Source organism: Ochotona curzoniae, unplaced genomic scaffold (assembly GCF_017591425.1).
Source record: "Ochotona curzoniae isolate NIBS_2020 unplaced genomic scaffold, NIBS_Ocur_1.0 contig_1274, whole genome shotgun sequence".
In the NCBI taxonomy this organism is placed as follows: Eukaryota; Metazoa; Chordata; class Mammalia; order Lagomorpha; family Ochotonidae; genus Ochotona; species Ochotona curzoniae.
This window is the reverse complement of record NW_024465023.1, coordinates 26,310,385-26,331,687: the sequence shown is the minus strand read 5'-3', so window position 1 is coordinate 26,331,687 and position 21,303 is coordinate 26,310,385. Positions and strand designations below refer to the sequence as shown.

Genomic DNA, 21,303 nt, shown 5'->3' with positions numbered 1-21,303 from the left:
CCTTGGAGTCCTGGCTGTTGCTCCATGGCTACTGTTGAACAATGAATAATGGCTTGCTTTGAAGAATATGAATACAGTATTTTGCAGAATTATCTTTAGGGGCACCTGCTTAGCCTTGAAGTGCAGACGGAGTGACCAAATGTCTGTACATGCCCCCTTAGTCTTGAAGTAAAAAATAGAACAATTAGTTGCTTGTGTAGAAGCTTGAGAAGGTTTTTGAGTAAATAAAAAGAACAGTTTTTTCTTGGGCTGTTGTGAGAACGTACCAAGTGTCTGTGTCTGTGTCTTTCTTTATCACTGACTCCACGCACCCTTCCCAAGCTCCGAACTCGGCTGGAGCTGGACTCCGGCATCCTTCAATGCCCTTCATGAGACAGGCTCTCCTCATCCAAAACTCTTACATTTTTCTCCTGTTATTACCTTTCAGTCCTGACTTTTAAAAAATATTTATTTATTTATATTTGAAAGGCAGATTAACAGCGAGAAGGAGAGATAGAGGTCTTCATCTACTGGTTCACTTCCCAAATGACCACAAAGGCCAGAGCTGAGCCAATCCAAAGCCAGAAGCCAGGAGCTTCTTCTGGGTCTCCCATGCGGGTGCAGGCTTCCAAGGCTTTAGGCCATCCTCTACTGCTTTCTCAGGCTGTAAGCAGAGAGCTGGATCAGGAAATGGAGCAGCTGGGACACAAACTGGTATCCATGCAAAACCAAACCATAAAATCTACAAAATCCAACAAAGTAGGAAGTACAAGTGATGAAGCAAAAGACACTTCAGGAACAAATAACTGTTGAAATAAAAGTGTATGGGATCTTGAATTAACAGTCTTCTGCTATTTTTCATTTGAAGATACTTGTAGCAAACACGTGCGTGGTTGGCAACTAAGCTGCTGCTTGAGACTCTGTATTGTATGTCGTAGTGCCTGGGACTCTGCATTCTATATCGGAGTGCCTGGTTTCAAGTCCAGCTCCACTGGCGATTTCACCAAGGAGCAGGTGATGGTGACTCAAGCAGCTGAGTCTGAGTTCTGGGCTCCGGGCTTTGCCTTGGCCTGGTCCTGGCTGTTGCAGGCACATGGGGTTGAACTAGCAGATGGGAACTGTCTATCCCTGTCACTCTGCCTTTCAAATAAAAAAATGAAAAATTTTTCAAACTTGCAGTAAACGTTTAATGTACTCAATATCAAATTTATCACCTTCCTCTGAGGACAGAGAAATCAGGAAAATCACACTTGCTGATCAAGCAAATGGAAGGGTACACAAAGTTATTAAAGATTCTAAACAGGGCCAACGTATGGAAGAGCAGAGAAAGAAATGCAAACTAAGCACCAGCTCATTAGAAATCTTTACCATTCAACTCCCAAAAGGCCTGCATGTAAATTCAGTCAGGTTTAATCCCCAATGTTGCCAAGTCTTCACAAAGCGCCTCCCTAGTCCAATCACAGTCCCACTGGTCCCACTCTTGGTTGAACTCTCTAAACTGTGAGGCAAATTGAGCAGCAGCAGCCTCCCTGCCTGCAGGTGTCTTCACAGACCCCACAAAGACCTGCAAGGGTGCCTGGGGCCTCACCTCTGGCCCTGGTGCACCTCAGGCCGGTCAGACACAGCAGGGAGCAGCTGGGAGCCAAGGACGACTTGGCCTCACCTTCCATGCTTCCTTCTCAGGTCATGCAGTTTTCCTGACATTTTATTTCCTTTCCCATATAAAACTCAGTGGGGACTTAAACAAGTTTTCAAACAGGAAAGAAAGCTTCCAAAGAAAAGGTCAGAGAAATGAAAATAAAGCTGTGTTTATTCTTTAAAGGGGGTTGCCAAGGGATGCTTGATACTGATACTGAACTTCAAGTCAAGAGCTGGCTTTAACAGGCTCCTCAGGGACTCACTCCTTTAGAAAGCACACATCCAAAAATCACTGTTAATCACTGGAGGAGGATTTTTGTAAACAATGAGGAGGGTTTATCATTTAAGCCTTAATATTACTTCCAAATTCTGGATTGCAATTTTGACAACATTTTTATTGGAGAGGGAGATTTACAGAGGACAGAGAGAGAAAGATATTCCATCTTTTGATTCACTCCCCAAATGTCCGTAACAGCTGGAGCTCAGCTAATCAAAGCCAGGAGCCAAGAGCTTCTTCCTGGTCTCCCACATGGGTGTAGGGTCCCCAGGCTTGGGCCATCCTCATCTGCTTTCCCAGGCCACAAACAGGGAGCTGAATGGGAAGTGGAGCAGTCTGTGTACAAACTGGCACCCATATGGTATCCCACCACTTGCAAAGTGAGGATTAACCAATTGAGCCACCAATGCCAGGACTCTGTATTTTCAAGGGTAGGCATTTGGCTGTGGTTAAGAGTCTGGTCAGGACTTGCACTTCCACTACCAAAACGCCTGCATTCAAGCCCAGGAGCCACTCCTGATTTCAGAAGTCCGAAGTCAGCAGCAACAGGTCAAGTAACCGGGTCCCTGCCACTAGTGACTAAGGTCTCAGCTCCTGGCAATTGTGGGCATTTGGGGCAAGAAAGAGCAGGTGGGAAATAGCCCCAGCCCTTGCAACCTGTCAAACAAACAAATTTTTAAAAAAAGCCAAAAAAAAAAAAAAAAAAAAAACAGAGAAAGTAAAGTAAAGGAAACAGGTCTATGTAATATTTTATGTAATATTTTACAAAACCCTACAGAAACCCTGTATTTAAATGAAAAGGATGATAATGAAAATGTTTCTTACCTTTTGAAAGTTCTCCTTCCACAAATCTTCTACAACAATGTATCCTCTTAAGCCCCAGTCATACAATTTCTCACCACTGACCTTGAAACAGAATTGAAAATATGTTGTTATCCCATACGTGATAAGGAAGAGAATTAGTCTCGGGACACACACAATAAAACTGTAAAATATAACCAACAAAACAGATACTAAGGCTGAGAAGAAAAATGATTCTGGTTGGATGCAGTTAAATTTTTTAAAAAGGTTTATTTATTTCAGAAGTAGAGTTACAGAGAGGTCTTCTACTCACTGGTTCACTTCCCAACTGGCTCCAACAGACGGAGCTGGGCCATACTGAAGCCAGGGGCTTCATCCTGCTGTCCCATGTGGGCACAAGCATTGAGGCCAACTTCCGCTGCTTTCCCAGGCACATTGCAGGGAGTTGGAGCAGCCAGGACTCAAAGCAGTGCCCACAGGGGATGCCAGCACTATAGGCTACAGGTGAACCACCGCACCGTATAGGTGTCAGTTCATATCCTGATTCTCTACTTCTGATCTAGCTACTTGTTAGCCTGGGAAAGCAGCAAAAACTACCTCAATGGGACCATATGGGACGCCAGCACAGCAGGCTGCGCACTAGCTTACTAATTCACTTTGCTGGCCCCAGTATCAGCAAACATCTTTCAATTGCTGATTTTTTTTTATTGCTTCTTTTAAAAATTGTTTTTGTTAAATATTTATTATTTATTTTTTTATTGGAAAGTCAGATTTACAGAGAGAAGGAGATGCAGAAAGATCTTCCATCTGCTGGTTCACTCCCCAAGTGGCTGCAATGGCCCAGAGCTGAGCTGATCCAAAACCAGGATCTTCTTCTGGGTTTCCCACGTGGGTGGCAGGGTTCCAAGACTTGGGCCATCCGTGATGGCTTTCCCAGGCCACAAGCAGGGAGCCAGCACGGAAGTGGAACATTGGAATAGGAACTGGAGCTTATATGGGATCCCAGTGAATGTAAGGTGAGGACTTTAGCCACTAGGCTACCATGTCGGGCCATATTGCTTGGTTTTACGTGGTCAAACTGTTGTTGATTTTATTGAGTTAACATACATATATAAAACAAATTTTACCATTTTTATCCAGTTACACAGTTAAGTGGCAGTACATATATTCAAAGTATTATAAAATCATGAGCACTATCTACATGCAGAATATTTCTGTCACCTCAAATGTATCGCTAATGTTTCACAAGGTTACTTCAGAAAATTCACGGAAGGGCTATCCTAGCTGCTCCATTTCCAATCCAGTTCCCTGTTAATGTGCCTGGGAAAGCAGTAGGATGATGACCCACCTGCTTGGGGACCTGCCAGCCATGTGGAAGGCCTGGATGGAGTTTTGGGCCCTTGCCAACAGCCTGAATAGCCCCCCAAGGATTTGGGGAGTAAATTGACAGAGGCTTGCTCTCATCCTCTTTCATTCTGCTTTTTAAATACACAAATGTTTATAATATAAAAGTTCATGAAATATACATCTCAAGAAAAAATCACGCCTGGATCTCAAAATTTTTTTGCTATACGAAAATAAACTTATTCTGTCAATTCCACCATTTTCCATGAACTCTTTAAAGTACCCTCCTATATCTAATGGAACTAGTAAACTGCTTAGCTCTGGCTTATCCTATGTGCAAACTAATTCTTTTGCAGTAACCTTACAACTTGAATTTGCATCTCACTATCTTGGTTGTGAACACAGAGATGCTTTGTGGAGCCAACATCAGGGTGCAGTGAGTTAAGTAACTGCCTTCAAGGTCAGCATCCCACACGGGAATACTGGCACAAGTCCTGGCTGCTCCAATTCTGATCTAGTTTCTATTACTTTGCCTGGGAAAGCAACAGAGGAGGGAACCAGGTGCTTGATCCCTCGTCACACATGGAAGACCACATGGAGTTCCTGGCTTCAGTCTTGCAGCTGCTGCAATTATCTGGAGAGTAAACCAGCAAACAGATCTCTTTCTCTCTTCCTTCCTATTTCACTTTCCTTTTCAAATAAATACGTTTTTAAAAAAGATATGTTCTGCAACAAATGCTGTGGTATTTAACACAAAAAAGACCCTCCCTCCCCGGCACACACAGGGCAGCCATATCTTCTTCTTCTTCTTTTTTTTAACATCTATTTATTTTACTTGGAAAGTCTTGGAAAGAATTACATAGAGAGGGGAAAGACAGAAAAAGAAATCTTCCACCTGCTAGGTCAACTCCCTAAATGGCCGCAATGGCCAGAGCAGGGCCATTCTAAAACTGGGAGTCAGGAGATCCTTCCAGATCTCCCATGTGGGTACAGAGGCCCAAGGACTTAAGCCATCTTCTGCTGCTTTCCTAGGCCATTGCAGAGAGCTGGACTGGGAAGTGAAGCAGCCACGACATGAATCAGTATCCACAGGGGATGCTGGTGCCAGCTAGCAGAGGATTAGCACATTAGGCCACTCTGCTGGCTACAATATCGCCTTTCTTTTTTTAATTTATTACTCCATGATACAGTTCCATAGGCAACATCTCCCTTTAAAAACATTTATTTATTTGTTTCCACCATTATGGCATAGCAAGTTAAGCCATGGCATGCAATGCCAGCATAAGTCCTGGCTATTTCATTTCTGATCCAGCTCCTTGCTGGTATGCCTGCGAAGGCAGCAGAGAATGGCCAAAGTGCTTGGGATCCTGTATTCATTTGAGAGAACCAGAAAAAGTTCTAGACTCCTGGCTTGAGTTTGGCACATCCCTGGCCATTGTGGCAATTCAGGAAGTGAAGCAGAAGATGCAAGATCTCTCTCTCTCTCTCTCTCTTAAATTCTGCTCTCCAAATAATTTTTTTTAAGATTATTATTATTATTTTACTTATTTGATAGGCATAGTTACAGAGATTGAGAGAGAGAGAGAGAGAGAGAGAGAGAGGGAAGAAACAGAGAAAGTCTTTCATTTGTTGGTTCATTCCCCAGATGGCCTCAACAGCTAAGGCTGAGCCAGGAGCCAGTAGCTTCATTTGGGTCACCCACACAGGTGGCTTGGGCCATCTTTCATTGCTTTCCCCAGGCTATCAGCTGAGAGAAGGATCAGAAGTGGAGCAGCTAGGACATAAATCACTGCCCGTATGAGAAGCTGGCATTATAGCAGCAGCTTTACCCACTACGCCAACACCAACCCCAACCCCCCCAAACAGTATTTCAATTGGCAGCCTAGCCCCACACTTCCCACACCAGCAATTTAATAAATCACAATAGACTGATATGAACAGTTACTCATTGTTCCAGAGTTGGGGTTGGAACAGGGACAAGAACATTAGCTATCTGCCTCCAGGTTTGTTACAAGCAATGCCATGGCCATGCTGAGAAGATCTTTCCAATTGTTTATTATTCTCTTAGCTTTAAAATTTAATAATTTTGGCCCTGGCGCAATGGCTCAAATGGCTGTTCCTCCACCGTCAGGACACTGGTTCATGTCCCAGCTGCTCCATTTGCCATCCAGCTCCCTATTTGTGGCCTGGCAAAGCAACAGAGGATGGCTCAAAGCCTTAGGACCCTGCACCTGCTTAGGCGATCTGGTTCTTGGCTCCTGGCTTCAGATCAGTTCAGTTCTAGCTGCTGTGGTCACTTGGGCAGTGAATCAGAAGCTAGAAACAAATTTCCCTTTCCAATAGAAATAAATAAATCTTTAAAAAATTTACCAATTTTCAACATTTTGTCACATTTACTTCATATGTAGGTATCCACAGATATACATATATTATTTTTTTCTTGAAAACAAATTATCACAAAGTCAGGGATTTGTGACAATGATAATATCATGGGTAAAGAAGAGCATACTTTTATGTACATGATAATTCAGGGGAGTAATATTTATAACTTTATACCAAATGATATGGCACCCAATTTTCCCATGCTATATTAACTTCTACAAATAAGAGGAAATGTGTGATACTCCTCATCCTGGGTCTCACTGATCCCACTTAGCATAATAATCTCAAGTTCCAACCATTTTGCTAATGCCGGAAAGATCTTAGTGGCAACTGCCAGCAAAGCGAGCAATTTTACAACTGAGTCCCTTAGACTGTCATATAAAACCAGAGCCTTTTCCCAGAGTCTGGACTCAATCCTGCCCCGAAAAAGCTACGGAGCTCAAGTCCTCAGAGCACAATCCTGGAGGGTACACTGCTGTCCCCCCTTGGGACTCGGTCTCCTTGCGACAGGGTAATTCTGGCAACCAGGTCCCCAGCCCCAAAGCCATCCAGGACCTGCTCTGCTCTCATCGGTTTTCCGAGAGACTCTATGCTCCAAAGTCAGGGAGTCCAGACCACTGCTAAGGCAGGCCTACCTTCAGCAGGAGGTTTTCAAACAGCTGCTGATAATAAGATCCCCTGAAGGGCTTGGCTGCCACCCTTCTACACACTGTGTCCAAGTCAGTCAGTCTGGGTTGGGGCCTAAGAATTTACATCCCTAACAAGCTCCCAAGTAGTGCCATTTCTGCTGTCCAGAAGCCCACAGCTTTTAAGAACTGCTGCTACAGAGTTACTCAAGCTGCCTAATTCCTTGTCAGGACACCACCAAGCAGATGTCTAAAGAGTAAGGAAGACACAGGAGATTGAGATCCCCAAACAGGGCATTCCCAGCACAGGGCATTCCCAGCACATGGGGGTACATGTCCCAAAATTCACAGCAAGAAAAGCGAGGCCAGCACCAGTACCAGGGAGAAGCCCTAGAGACCAGAGCATAGTGCACCTGCAACCCCAGAAAGAAGAAGCTGTGAGCAGATCTGTTGGAGCTAAGTGAGCCACAAAGGTCAACTTGAGAATCTGAGTCTTCAGACTTGTAAGTAGGCAAAAAAGGTATCAGCAACTTTCTTTGATTTTCAAATCAGCATTCTCTGAATACTGGCATGATTGGAAGAAAAACCAAAACCGAGCACAATATCTTTTACTCACTCAGAACACTTATACTTGCTAAACAGATTTTAGTCTAGTATTACAAAAACTGCAAAAGAGGAGCAGCCATTTGGTGCCATGGTCAACATCCCATATTATACTCCCTGGATTCAAGTCCAGCTCCAACTCAGATCACAACAGCAGATGACAGGTTAAGTACTTGGTCCCTGCTACCCACACGGGAGATCTGAATTGAGTTCCCGGCTCTTGGCTTTGCCCTGGCCCAGTCCTGCCCATTGCAGACACTTGAGGTGTGAACCAGCAAATGGAAGCTGTCTTTTGTTTCTGCCATTTAAATAAATAAGTATTGGGGCTGCATCATGGCTCAGCAGGTTAACCTTCCACTCTGTGTTACTGGCACATAGTACATAGGTACTAGTTTGTACACCAACTACTCCATTTCTAATCCAGCTCTCTGCTTATGACCTAAAAAAGCAGTGGAGATTGTTCCACAGCTTGGGAACCTGTATACATGTGGGAGACCCAGAAGAGGCCCCTGATTCCCGGCTTCAGAACAGCTCAGCTCCGGCCATTGCGGCTGTTTGGGGAGTGAAGCAGCAGATGGAAGACCTTCTCTCTCTATCTCTCTTCTCTGTAAATCTGCCTTTCCAATAAAAACTAACTTAATAAATAGATAAATCATTCAATATATTTTTACACAAACTGCAAAATAAAATAAAATTAGGCAGCAAATGCATGGCAATCACAGGAAGAATGAGGGACACCCTAGCTGGCTGCCTTTAACTCACCTGGGCAAATGCAATGGCTTGTTGTGGGTAATAGACAGAGGCAGCTAGTCCCATGAAGCCAGCAGGATACACGAGTTTCTTTATTTTTGAACCTAATAAACAAAAGGTCAGAAATATCATCACACGACTTGTTGGCCTTACTACCACAATTTTACTTTATACATTTAATATTGAGTAACACTGCTTTGGTCCTAACTTGAGAATGACACTATTATACCTAAAAGAACCACTACGGTTTCACAACCTTATGGAGAGAGAACTCACACATCTAACCCATTTAAAGTATACAACGGCTTTTTCAGTTTGTTTCAAGTGATGAAATCATCATGAGTCAATAAAAGACACTGGGATCCACTGAAAGTCACTACCCAGTGTCCCTACTCCACTGGCATCCTAGGCCACCACTAATGTTTTTCTGTTAATGATGAACTTGCCTATTTTGGATCTTTCTTGTAAATGCAATCATATAATATGGTTTTTTTTTTTTTTTTTTGCGATTAGCTTCCTTTAGTCCGCAAATGTTTTCAACAGAAACAATTCTTGTACAGAAACACACATACAAAATATTGCTTTGAAAATAAACAGCAAACCAGTATTTTTGTTTCTACAGCTTCCTATTTAAATACTAAACACAAGTTCCTGTCTCTCTTTCCTTCCTGAGTCTCTATTAAAACAACAGTAAAAAATGGAATCCAGATGCTGAAACCCACAACGCTGAGAAAAGGTGTGGAGAGGCCAGTAGCAGGTAAGAAATGTTCAACAATTTCACACACACAAACACACACACACACACACACACACACACACACACACACACACACACACACACCCATGTACAGGAAAGTTTTGGGGAGAGGCTGCAACAGACAAAGAGGCCCATCCCAGCAGCAGGGGTGGTAGGGACTTCAGGAAGCAGAGTTGGCAACCAGGGATCGAGAGAGGGACAAGTGCAAGGCCCAGGCACAGACCACACCATGCCAGTACACAACTGTCCACAACCAGGCAGTCACAGGAAACCAAAATTCATTTATTTACTTTTAGTTTTTATTTATTTCAAAGGTAGACACATACACCAAAAGAGACAAAGACTGAGCGCCCGTCTTCCAAATGCCTAAAACAGCTGTAGCAGGAACACGCAAAGCCAGGAGCCCAGGACTCAATCTAAGTCTCTCACATGGGTCTCTCACCAGAACCCAAGGGCTTAAGCTACCACCTGCTGCCTCACTGTGGATGCACCAGCAGGAAGCTGGAATGAGAACCAGAGCTAGGAGGCAAACTCAAGCATTCTGACTTGGAGCGTCGACATCTCAAGCAGCACCTTAACCACTGTGCCAAATGCCTGTAGCACGGCCCAATTCTCCGAAGATGGTAGGGTACCACTAGAGCAACACCACAGAATTTCTGCTGAGAACAAAGACAGTGAGCTGGGCGGAAGCAGCGCTTGTGGCAGTACCACAGCGTAAGGCCCTCCTCAGGCTAGCACTGGCCATCCACTCTCCTGTAGAAGCTCTACATTTTTGCTTTTCCAATAAAAAAATAAATAAAAAAATAAATCTTTTTTTAAAACAAGGTGACTTGAGGCAGGGAACTTGCCTATCAGCAAAGTACCTACCACTTCCACCTCCTCCTACCCCCCATGTGTACGGAATTCCTCTCAGTATTTCAGTTGCTCCATTCTGAAACATGACCAGACGAACAAGGATCAGCAGTCACATTTGAGGAAAATATGCTAGATAAAAGAGAAGACCAAGATGAGCTAGAATTTTAAAATGACCCCCACAGGAAAGAGAACTTGAAAAGAAAGCTAAACCTATTATTAAGTATCATTAAATAAATTCAAGAAATTGTTATATTTGAAGAAAAATAAAGGCGTCTATAGCAAAGGAACATTCAGAGAACAAGAATGAGCTTGTTAATCAGTAAAGTGAAAAAAAAAAGGTTGAGAGGAGCAAAATAATAATCAAGAAAAAAAAGACAAATAGGGTCATTTAAAATGAGTGAACTACAAATTCATCTAAATTCAGAAAACAAAAAGAATGACAGTGAACTTCCAGAGACATAAGATAGATTCTCTTCCTTTTCAGCAGAGGGCTGCGATCCATCAAAATGTCCAACCAAGCAATGAAAACATTTGTATCTCCCCACATCATCATGGAAATTCAGAATAACTACAGATAAAAGATTCTCAAGGTTTCCAGGAAGAAAAGAAATGAATCATTTCAGCAGCAAACAAACATCCAGATGGACTCTCCCTGCCATGCTGGATGCTAGTTCAAAGTTCAATAAAAACAAATTCGATTCCCAGCCAAACTAACACTTGATAGGAGGGGAGAAAGTTGTTTGTTTTTTTTTTTTCTTCCAAACATGCAAGGTCTTAACACGCTTTCCTCCACATGTGTTTCCATGAAAGTAACTTAAGCATGTAGTTCAACAGCACGGCAGAATAAATCATGGGGGAAAGGACATGGAAATCAAGAAAAGGGGCTCAAATCTAAGAAGCGGAAAGAAGACAAGTTCTTTGAACACAGCAGTGGCTCTGCTGCAGTCTCAGGCCAGATGGTAGGATGCTGCAGAGCTATGGAAGAAGGGAATCGAAACAACAGCAGGCTGTGGAGCTTGCGGAAACCTGACAATGAGGTTCAGAAACTGGTAGCGGAGGGAACAGGAAGACACACAGATTTGACATTGAAAATCAGTTAGCAAAAGGCACACTGCACACTCATATGCTAGCACAGCATATGTTCATAATATTTTCACAGTTCTAATCAGAGAAGCACTGTTTATTGGCTTCAAACTTTAAGCAAATATCCAAGCATAAAACTGGGTTTACAGAAGAGACTACAAATACTATCAACCTAGACTGACAATGGCCCTGTCCTGGTGCTACTGCCTGAAGTGACACCTAGAAGAGAAAAGCCTTTCCCACCCCTGGAATGTCCCTTTCAGCACACGGGTGGGGAGCAGGTGAAGAGAAGCAAACCTGCCATCCAGTTATTTTTTGTTCCTCTTTAGGCAAGGCTACTGAGGGGCAGCCCTTGGGCCTTTAGCGCTTCTCATTCACACGGTGAGTTTGGGGACCCCAGAATGTCAGGAAGGAGGTGAGATCATCTGCCCCACACCTCCTAAGAAGCCAGTGGTATGGGGCTGTAGCTATCAGCATTGCCACAGGAAATTAACTTGACCATCAGTGCAGGGGGCAGTCACTGCAAGGCAACAGTGGCAACGTTCAGTGGTCCAGCTGAACCTACCTGCCCTGGGAGTCTCTTGTCACCACCATGCTCATAGCCACCCTCATTGACTAAGACTACATTATCAGATGTGCTCAAGAAACCCTCCCAGGAGGGACCTGAGCTCACTGTGCTACTTGCCAGCACCTGCTCCATCCACCTTGCATCATCAGCAACCCACTCTGGCCATCCATAAACTCACCTCACACCTACTCATCTTGCCCAATGGACCCCTCTGAAACTGCTCACTCAAACCCCCTTGTGAAGGTACTTCAAAATGTTTATGGAAGGGCCTGACTTGGTGGCCTAGTGGCTAAAGTCCTCGCCTTGAACGTGCCAGGATCCCATATGGGCACCAGCTCTAATCCTGACAGCCCCGCTTCCCATCCAGCTCCTTGCTTGGGGCCTGGGAAAGCAGTCAACGACGGCCCAAAGCCTTGAGAACCTGCACCCACATGGGAAACTTGGAAGAGCTCCTGACTCCGGATTGGCACAGTACCAGCCAATTGTGTTCACTTGGGGAGTGAATAATCGGATGGAAGATCTTCCTCTCTGTCTCTCCTCCTCTCTGTATATCTGACTTTGCAATAAAAATAAATAAATCTTTAAAAAATGTTTGTGGAAAATGAAATTAAATGGTAAGCTGATTTCAGTGAAATCTAGGCCTAGTTTTTTCATTATATGCAGTTCCCAAACTTTATCAACTACAAATATCTCTCTAGCAGCCATGGGAAAAGATCTTTCGTGTGCATGAACATTGTGAATTAGGATGTCAAGTCATTTTAATGCTACCAAGTACCTTCATGAAAAGGAAAAAGAAACAAACAAGCAATGGGAATAGGATGCACAGTAGTGGCATCCCCATGCTGCTATTCTGCCAAGGAGAGCATGGTCCCCAGCGCTCTTCAGGATGGTCACCCTGCTGGACGTGCAGGGGACCAACACTCGACATTACACCCACAGCACAGAGAGCTGGCTTTGCGCCTGTGCAACTCTTCCAAGTGTCTTCCCCAAGGGTAATCTCACTGGGCTACCCATTCCTGTCTCCCTAACAACAGCCAGATCCCAGCTCCTGGCCTTGGGATGTTCACTTATAGCAAATACTATTTAAATAAGACTATAACACTTCTCTAACTTTTTAAACCAAAAGTAAACAATTTCAATATATGCTTAAAACCAAAAATAATGGAATTATTAAGCATATTAAGCATGCCATATTTAGAATTCCCTCATTCTGAAAACCAGTAAATGAAAATAATGACCCAAGCTCTTCTATTAAAAAGGGCACAAAATTTTACCTACCTCTGGCTAAAAGAAGTCCAACAAGGCCGGCAAAACCAATAACACCAAGTCTTGGAAAAAATCCAGGAGGTGCATTTTGGAGATATTCATAGCTGTCTACAATAGAATCAGATGAAAAAAAAATTCATAAATGGCTCATTAAAACACTCAAAAAAGTCATATAGAGTATACACAATACCAACCCATGTATTCATTACTTCTGCCAATATATTTTTAACGCTTCCATTTTACATGATATTCAGATATGATTTACCACATACAAAGCAAGTATCCAATTTTCAAGCACTTTTGCTTTGACAGGCTACTGACACTATTAGATTATGTGAAGTAATTAGATTATGTTCAAATGCTTGAAGGAAACATATTTGACTCAACCATTTGCCTAGGAAGAAACACAAATACAGAGATCCCTGGCTATGTAAATTGTTATCCAAACAGCAAAGCGGAAGAGACGTGGACAAATCTTTGCATAGATTTGCCACTGTCTTCAAATGCTGTTTGCTCCCTGAAACCTAGAAACCAAACCCAGTAGCATTAAAGAAAACAAGTACGCTTGCCATCAATTCATTATCTGAACTTAAGAGCAGAATAAATTTGGATAATGATGGAAACTTGCAGTACTCACAAAAATCATGTGGAAAATAGTTGCTGTAGACAGTGACTTCAATAAGTACAAATATAACCAACAAGTTTACTTCCATGTCACAACAGGCCTTACGACTTAGTTTGCAGATGCCTTCTGCTCCACCCAAACGCTCCCACCAAGTAAGTCAGCTGGAGTGCTACCTCCTCTGTGACGCCGTTCCTAAACTCATCAGCCCAGACTGCTCCTCTCCTTCTAAGGTCCCATCACAGTCATTCTCTATAGCATCACTTGGTATGTAAGCTTACAGCACCTTGTGTTCAATCACTCAGGTGTGTACCTTGTGTCTCCTTAATGATGGACTGACTGCTTAGATTGCTGGGTTCTCTTCCCTTAGCAGTAACAGCAGAGAATAATTCAACAGACATTTATCAAGAACTCAGCTGGAAGTTGATAACCACTGGAGGAATTCGCAAACAACTTTCAGCTAGAAGATGACTCAGCAAAGCACTCTTTCTCTCAACCTCATCTTCAGCACTTCCCATGTGCTTATGGTTTCCCAAACCCCGAACAACCAGTCACAACTCTAAGCCTTGATTATGCTCTCCATATCCACTGTGTAGAAAGCCAGCTGCAGTCCAGCACCACAACCTGATATGCTTAGCACTGCTCCCTCAAGACTCAACTCAGAGATCCTTCTTAACTGTGCCCATCTCCCAAATTTCTACTAAACAATCTCCTTCCTCTGGACCTTCTGTAGTAATCTATGATTACCTCCATGTTTATATTAGCAGTAAATATGTAATTACATTCTTGTTGTTGCAACTCTGGTCTTATCAACCTTAATCTTCAATGCTTAGCATGACTGTCACTTAATAAACATGCTTGAATAGGACTAATAAACTAGACTAGTCAATAATTCCCTCCCCTAGGTGCTATCACATACATGCCAATTTTCCCTTCCTGGGTTCATGGGGAAATGTTGACCACTGCAAGTATTCTTATAGGGCTTGTGACCCATCTGCATTCATTTCCATCTGGGCTTTTAGCTATTTTGCCTTTAACCTAATTTTTCCTTTCCATTCTGCTGTCTGGGTCATTTGAGGCAATTTTCTACTTCCCTTTATTTTTGCCTACCAGCGCAGTGTTGCTCAATTCTAGACATGTACACAGCAGTTGACAGCAGGACACCCAGATGGCTCTGGTGAGCTGAGCCCAAGTGTGTAAACCACAAAGGAATTGGAAAGGAGATATGTTCTAAGACTGCACTGAAGCCAAAGCCCAGTTTCTGGCAGCATGCCTTGGTCATGACTGCTGGACAATGGATTCATCATCTTCACAGCCGGCCCGGCTCATAAGGGAACATTTGTTCTGAAAGCCTCTGCAGTACAAGCCAGAGGACAAGACTGATATCACAAATAATGCCTACAGCTATGAGTGACTGGGAAATAATAGGTAACATTTATTTATTTTGTTACACCATTGAAATGAAATCTTGCAAAAACAAGATTTTGGTTTGCAAAGATGCCCACTAAGTGGAATGAAACATGATCAGTGTCTCTATTACTTTAATTAGTTCTTGACTGAGATTAAGTCAGAACACAGACAGTGAACAATTCGTGGGGGTATTCAAATGGCTCACATAGAAGAAACTATTAAGGACACAAAAGGCAAATGAAAATATGTGATACTACTAGTCACGCAGTAAGCTTGTTCCTGGGCACATCAGCTCAGCTCCTTTCCACTTCCAGGCTTCTAAGGCATGTAGTAATTAATAACAAATGAGCCATTCTGATTCTGAAAATCTATTAATGAGATGATATGCTGTTCTAAATTGCATCTGAAAACCTATTCTTTTTTTTTTTATTCCAGTATATCTGCACTTGCAAGCCTAACAATCCTAGTAACCCGGAAGTCACATGACTCTGTGGGTAAATCAGTCCTCTGAAATCCGATGGAAACAGATCCTTTTTCTAGAAAAACCCACACAGTGCTAAAATTCCGCATATAACTTAAGAGTAAGCCACAGACCTCTTAGAGTTCATTCATGGAACCCCCAGTACAGTCCAATATCACTGAAATAAATGATTGTATCTATTTGTAGATAGCAACTTACCTAACCCCCACTGAACCACACTTTGCATCTTGGGCTTAGTCTGAGAGTACATTTCCTACAAAGGCAAAAACAAACTGAGTAAGATTCACTGATTAGAAAGCAATAATAAATATATTTGTCTTTGCTGGATAAATCGTGTTATTAACACTTTAAATAAATATTTAGAAAAAAAATTTATTTAAAAGGTAGAAGAATGACCATGGTAGACACAGGGGGCAGGGAGAGGAAAAGAGAGGGAGAACTTGAGCTTCCACCCATTGGTTTACTTCCCAAGTCACTGCAATGGCCTGGTCGGGGCAAAGGTGAAACCAGGAGCCAGGAACTCCAGTGAGGTCTCCCACATACATGGCAGTGATGAGCCTTAGCATGAGTTCTGCCATCTTAAGATAAAGGCATCATCTTGTCAGTTATGGGAAACACTTTGTTTCTGGAAAGCATTGCAGACAAGACAGCCAACAGACTAACAGCCTATAAGACAGCAGCAGGACATTTCCCAAGTTCCGTTATCTTAGATAAGATCCACTTGCTTTATCGCCCATTAATAAGAAAATGCCAAGTTGTACTTTTTGAAATGTCAACCAACACAAGCATTTTAAACTAGAAATCCCCTAAACTGTAATAAAAACCTTGCCTGTTCTGCTTGGTGCACTCAATTCTTATCTGCTGCATTGGTGACGGTTGGGGCCCAGGCTTGAGTTTGAATAAACTGCCACCATACGCTTGCATTGGACTAGGGTCTCCTGGTGGTCTTTGGAGACTTCGAGATCTGGTCATAACAGCAGGGGATTCATCTGGGATCCCCAAGGTCTCCAGGACCTCCGACCCCAAGGGCAGCAGTGGTGAGGTTTTTTTGTTTGTTTGTTTCTGGCTAGATGTGTTCTTGGGGTTTTGGAAAACTGACTAAGGGTCAAGGGGATGCACTGGGGGTCCGTCAGTCAGGGGTCCTATGAGACATCCTGGGTTCCCATCAGAAGGGGAGTTAAACGCCTGAAAGAGTCCTCCCCAAGCATTGGAGAGAGTTAAAGATCTGAAATAGGGTCCGTTCTCCGTTTTGGTTTTTCTTCTGGTGAGTGCTTGTAGTGTGTGTGATCATTAGACAGACAAAATGGGACAGACTTTGACTAATCCCCTTTCCCTTCTGATCAGTAATTTTAAGGAAGTAAAGACAAGAGCATGTAACTTGAGTTTAGATACCAAAAAAGGAAAGCTAATTATCTTTTGTTCCACAGAGTGGCAAACATTTGATGTAGGCCAGTCAGTCGAAGGCACATTCCATCTATCTACCATACTGGCTGTTAAAGACGCTGCCCTTCGACCCTGAACAGGAGGCCCTGACCAGGCACCCTACACAGCTGTCTGGGAAGATTTAGTCAGGAACCCACCTGGATGGGTAAAGCCTTTCTTGTCCCCACAGAGACAGCTCCCAAGGACGGTGTTGGCGGTCCGGGAATACCCGGACTGGAAACAACAAAGTGAAACCAAACCTTCGGTGCCGCTTTACCCGATCCTCTGGGGGAGGGGATGGATGAAGAATTAATTTTCCCTCTTCCCTACGAGTTCCCCACTCCAGCCAACCCAGCATCTGCCCCTGTGCGTGCTGGGCCAGATCCGGCCGGCAGCACGGCAGGGCCAGCAGAGAGCACACGGAGCAGGATGCAGCGAGCTGCACCAACCTCTCCAGGACCAACTGATTGAAGGGTGCTGCAGCTCTGTGCATTGGGACCCGCTGATGGGGTGGAGAACCATCCGCATCACGACTGGCCCTTTGCTACCAGTGACCTGTATGATTGGAAAATGCAAAAGGCTAAGCTTTCGGATAATCCTAGGGACCTTTTAGATTCTAGTCTGTTTACCCATTTGCCAATCTAGGACGAATGGCAGCAGCTCCTTCAGCTTCTCTTGACTACCGAGGAACGTAAGAGAATACAAGTGGAGGCTCAAAAACTGGTGCCAGGCGCTAATGGGGGAGCCCACTACTAATCTGGATGTTGTTAGTGAATCTTTCCATCTCTCTCGTCCAGCATGGGACTTTAACATGGCAGAAGGTAAGCAGAGGCTCTGAGTTTACCGCCAGACTCTGTTGGGGAGTCTCAAAGCTGCTGCTCACAAGCCCGCTAATTTGGCCAAGGTCAAGGTAGGTGATGTACAGCAGGGTCGGGAAGAGAGTGCAGCTGTATTTTTAGAGGGAATCACAGTGGCCTTCAGACAATATACACCCAAGGATCCAGAGGTTCCAGAAACCAAAGCAGCTGTGGTCATGGCATTTATTAACCAGGCAGCTCCAGACATTAAACAAAAGTTACAGAGTAGAAAGGTTGGGAGAAAAAAGTATTCAAGATCTAATGGCAGTTGCTGAAAAGGTTTTTAATAATAGAGAGCCCAGAAGAAAAACAGGTTAAGGCTAGTGATCAGCAGACCAGCAATTTAGCAAAGATATTGTTGGCTACTGCAACGGGGGATGCTAAGGAAAGGGAACAAAGGACAAGACAAGGCGGAATATAAGTCTAAGGCTAGGCAAATCAAAATCAGTGTGCTTATTGTAAAGAAGAGGGACATTGGAAAAAGGAATGCCCACATTTAAAGCCATGTTGCAGTGAAGTGCCAGTCCTGGGAACAGAAGAATTGAGTGACTAGGGGCGTCAGGGTTTGGACACTGTCCCCGAGGCCAAGGTAACCCTTAAGGTGGAGGGGACTCAATAAATTTCTTAGTGGTCACTGGAGTACAACATTCGGTATTACTAGAGCCACAAGGTAAATTATCTAGTAAAACTTCTTGGGTCCAGGGGGCCACAGGAATGAGCCAATACTAATGGATTACCCGAAGAACATAGGCATGGGCCGGGTATCCCATTCATTCATGGTTATTCCTGAATGCCTTTATCCGCTGTTAGGGCCTCAGTTCCTCAATCATGAGGGACAGCCAATCCATGTCTTAACCATGCAGCTCCAAGATGAATAGCAGCTACATCAGCGGCCTTCCTCTCCAGGCCCCTGAAATAGATGAATGACTGCTGACTTCCCCCTCACCCCCATGTGTGGGCTGAAATTGGGGGCATGGAACTGGCAAAATTTCAAACACCAGTTTTCGTGGTGTTAAAACCTAGGGCCAACCCAGTGCGGGTCCGCCAATATCCCATGCCCATGGAGGCTCGTAGAGTAACGCCACATGTTAAGTGATTGCTAGACTTTGGCATATTGAGACTCTGCCAGTCGGCCTGGAATACTCCCTTGCTGCCAGATACATTAGCAGGGAGCTCGATAGGAAGCAGAGTACCTGGGACTGAAACCAGCACTTGGACACAGGATGCCCGCGTCACAAGCATCAGCTTAATCCGATGTCCCATGCCACCAGCCCCTTAGTAACACTTGTTGACCACAGGAATAATACACTGTTTCCCTGGGTTTTGTCTTTTTCTTTTTGTACTTTTCCCTTTCTACATGTTGCTAGGCACAGTGGCTCTATTAGTGCCACAAAGCAGAGATTCCAAGTGGAAGGCTGCAATGTTGCTTGTGAAAACTAAAGCATAATGGCCTCATTTAGGCTGTTCCAGCATCCGACAATGCAGCCATCTTATTCTTCCATTAAAATGAGAGAAAAGAGACAACAAATTAATCTCCTTGCTAATTACAGCAGTTCTTTCCTCCGTGAGACTATATCTGCCTTTCACATTAAGGCTGTTTCCCGATTTGGTGTTATTTTTGAGGTTATATCTAGAAACTACTCCTTTGATGCCAAAATGAGAAGTTTCAATAAGACCAGGGAGTCTGCAGCTTGGTACAGACACACACTTGAAATAAGCAAAATGCCAGCATTCTCCTAGCAATAAAAAGGCAGCTTCCCACAGGAACATCAGGTGATGAGACAAAGGAACAGCTAGAAGGTACCTGCCTTCAAGAAGTCTACATTGCAGAAGGTGCCCAAACTAGTTGCTCCTTAAAGAAGGATTTCTTTTGTCGCTTTCAGTTCATCCAAACAAGGATGCTTGGTGTAGCAACTGAGTTGTTGCTTAGTAGACCTGCATCCCACATCAGAGTCCCTGCATTCAAGTTCTGGCTCTGTCTCAGATTCTAACTTCCTGCTAATGTGCATGCCAGGAGGCAGCAGGTAATACCTCTTTTAGAATTCTGTGATAAGTCCTTGGATCCCTGCCACCTATGTGGGCAATCCAGATAGAGTTTCAGGTTCCTAATTTCAGTTTGGCACGGCCCTGACTGTTGCAGTCATTTGCAGAGTGAGTCAGTGTTTGGAAAATCTCTCTCTCCCCACTCTCCACCTATCACATTTCCCCATAAAATTAAAATGGGGAATTTTAAAACTTATCAAAAACATAATTATGAAAGCACTTTTTGATTTATTTATTTGGAAGGCAGAATGACAGAAAGAGATCAAGCTTCCATCCACTGGTTCACTCCAAAATGCCCACAAACAGCCAGTGCCGAGCCAGGTCAAAGCCAGAAGCCACGAAATCCACCCATAATGCAGGAAGGAACCCAAGCACCCAGGCTGTCACCAGCCACCTCCCAGGCATATTAGATGGAAGATGGATTGGAAGCAGTGCTAGGATTTAATTTCAGGCACTCAAATATGGGGTGCAGGTTCCCAAGTGGCAGCTTAGCCTATTGCCATTTTCAAATATAACTTCAAAAATAATGGCAAATCAGGAAAAAGCCATTACTGTTTAGTGTGGTACAGGCTAAGTAACCCTTTCGTGAAGAACCAGGAACCAGAAAAGTTTCTGATTTAGGAATTTTTCAGATTTTGGAATAGTTGATTTACTAAACTAAAAATCCAAAATCTGAAGTGTTCTAAAATCCAAACCGTTATGAGCATCAAGTGAGTGCTATGTTGCATATTTTCAAGCATTCTGGACCTTGGAGTTTTGAATTAGGAATGCTCAACCCATACTAATTTATAAAATGTTTAGGAAGGCGGAAAAACAATTTTGATATAACTGCTTACAACATATCCTTTTCCTTGATGAGAGTTCCAGCACTGTATCCTCCCTTGGTAGACAATGTCTTCATACCAAAACCAATAAGATAGTTAGCATTCCTTTGGATCAAAAGTGCAGCAACTGGGACTCGAACCTGTGCTCACATAGGATGTCAATATCCCAGGCACCAGCTGAACATGTTACACTTCCCCCTGCTACCAGCCATCCACTCATGAGTCAGGTGCTATTCACTGCCCAGCAAGCGAAAGCACCTTCTGAGACCATTGTGACAGCTCCCACCAGGATGAAAGAGCATCTCTGTACCTTGGCTTCAAATGACACTGATGAATGCTGGAATCTTCTTACCTGGGGCCGTTCGTCAGCCCCTTTCCCAGAAACACACGGGCAACACTCCCTTTTCAGCACTGCCTCCAGACAAAAAATGCATTTTCAGAATAGCTGTTACCTGACACCACCTTGTATATGGTTCACAATGATGTCGAAGCTGTGAGATGCTTTCTTCAAGTTGGGTCCTGGGCTCCTCCACATACTTAGACTGACCCTCAGGAACAGAGTAGAGTGAAAGCTGCACACATTAAAACCAAACCAAGAAACATGTAAGAGGTACTAGAGAAAGGAAACCACACCACGTATAATCAAATCTGCAAGTAAAATATTTGTAGTAATTAATGAATTACACTGACCCTAGAGGTTATAGGCAAACTGAAC

At 43.6% G+C, this 21,303-nt stretch overlaps 1 protein-coding gene across 1 annotated transcript in view; it reads right to left on the bottom strand.

Moving 5' to 3' along the window:
- The window catches only part of APOO (apolipoprotein O), a 56,813-nt gene that overhangs the window by 15,312 nt on the left and 20,198 nt on the right, over positions 1–21,303 (bottom strand). Inside the window, exons 3-7 of the mRNA XM_041000226.1 lie at positions 21,041–21,160; positions 15,641–15,695; positions 12,942–13,037; positions 8,413–8,504; positions 2,720–2,800 (exon numbers count right to left, since the gene is read on the bottom strand). Coding sequence (XP_040856160.1) covers positions 2,720–2,800; positions 8,413–8,504; positions 12,942–13,037; positions 15,641–15,695; positions 21,041–21,160 — 444 coding nt within the window. The remainder of the gene's footprint in view (positions 1–2,719; positions 2,801–8,412; positions 8,505–12,941; positions 13,038–15,640; positions 15,696–21,040; positions 21,161–21,303) is intronic.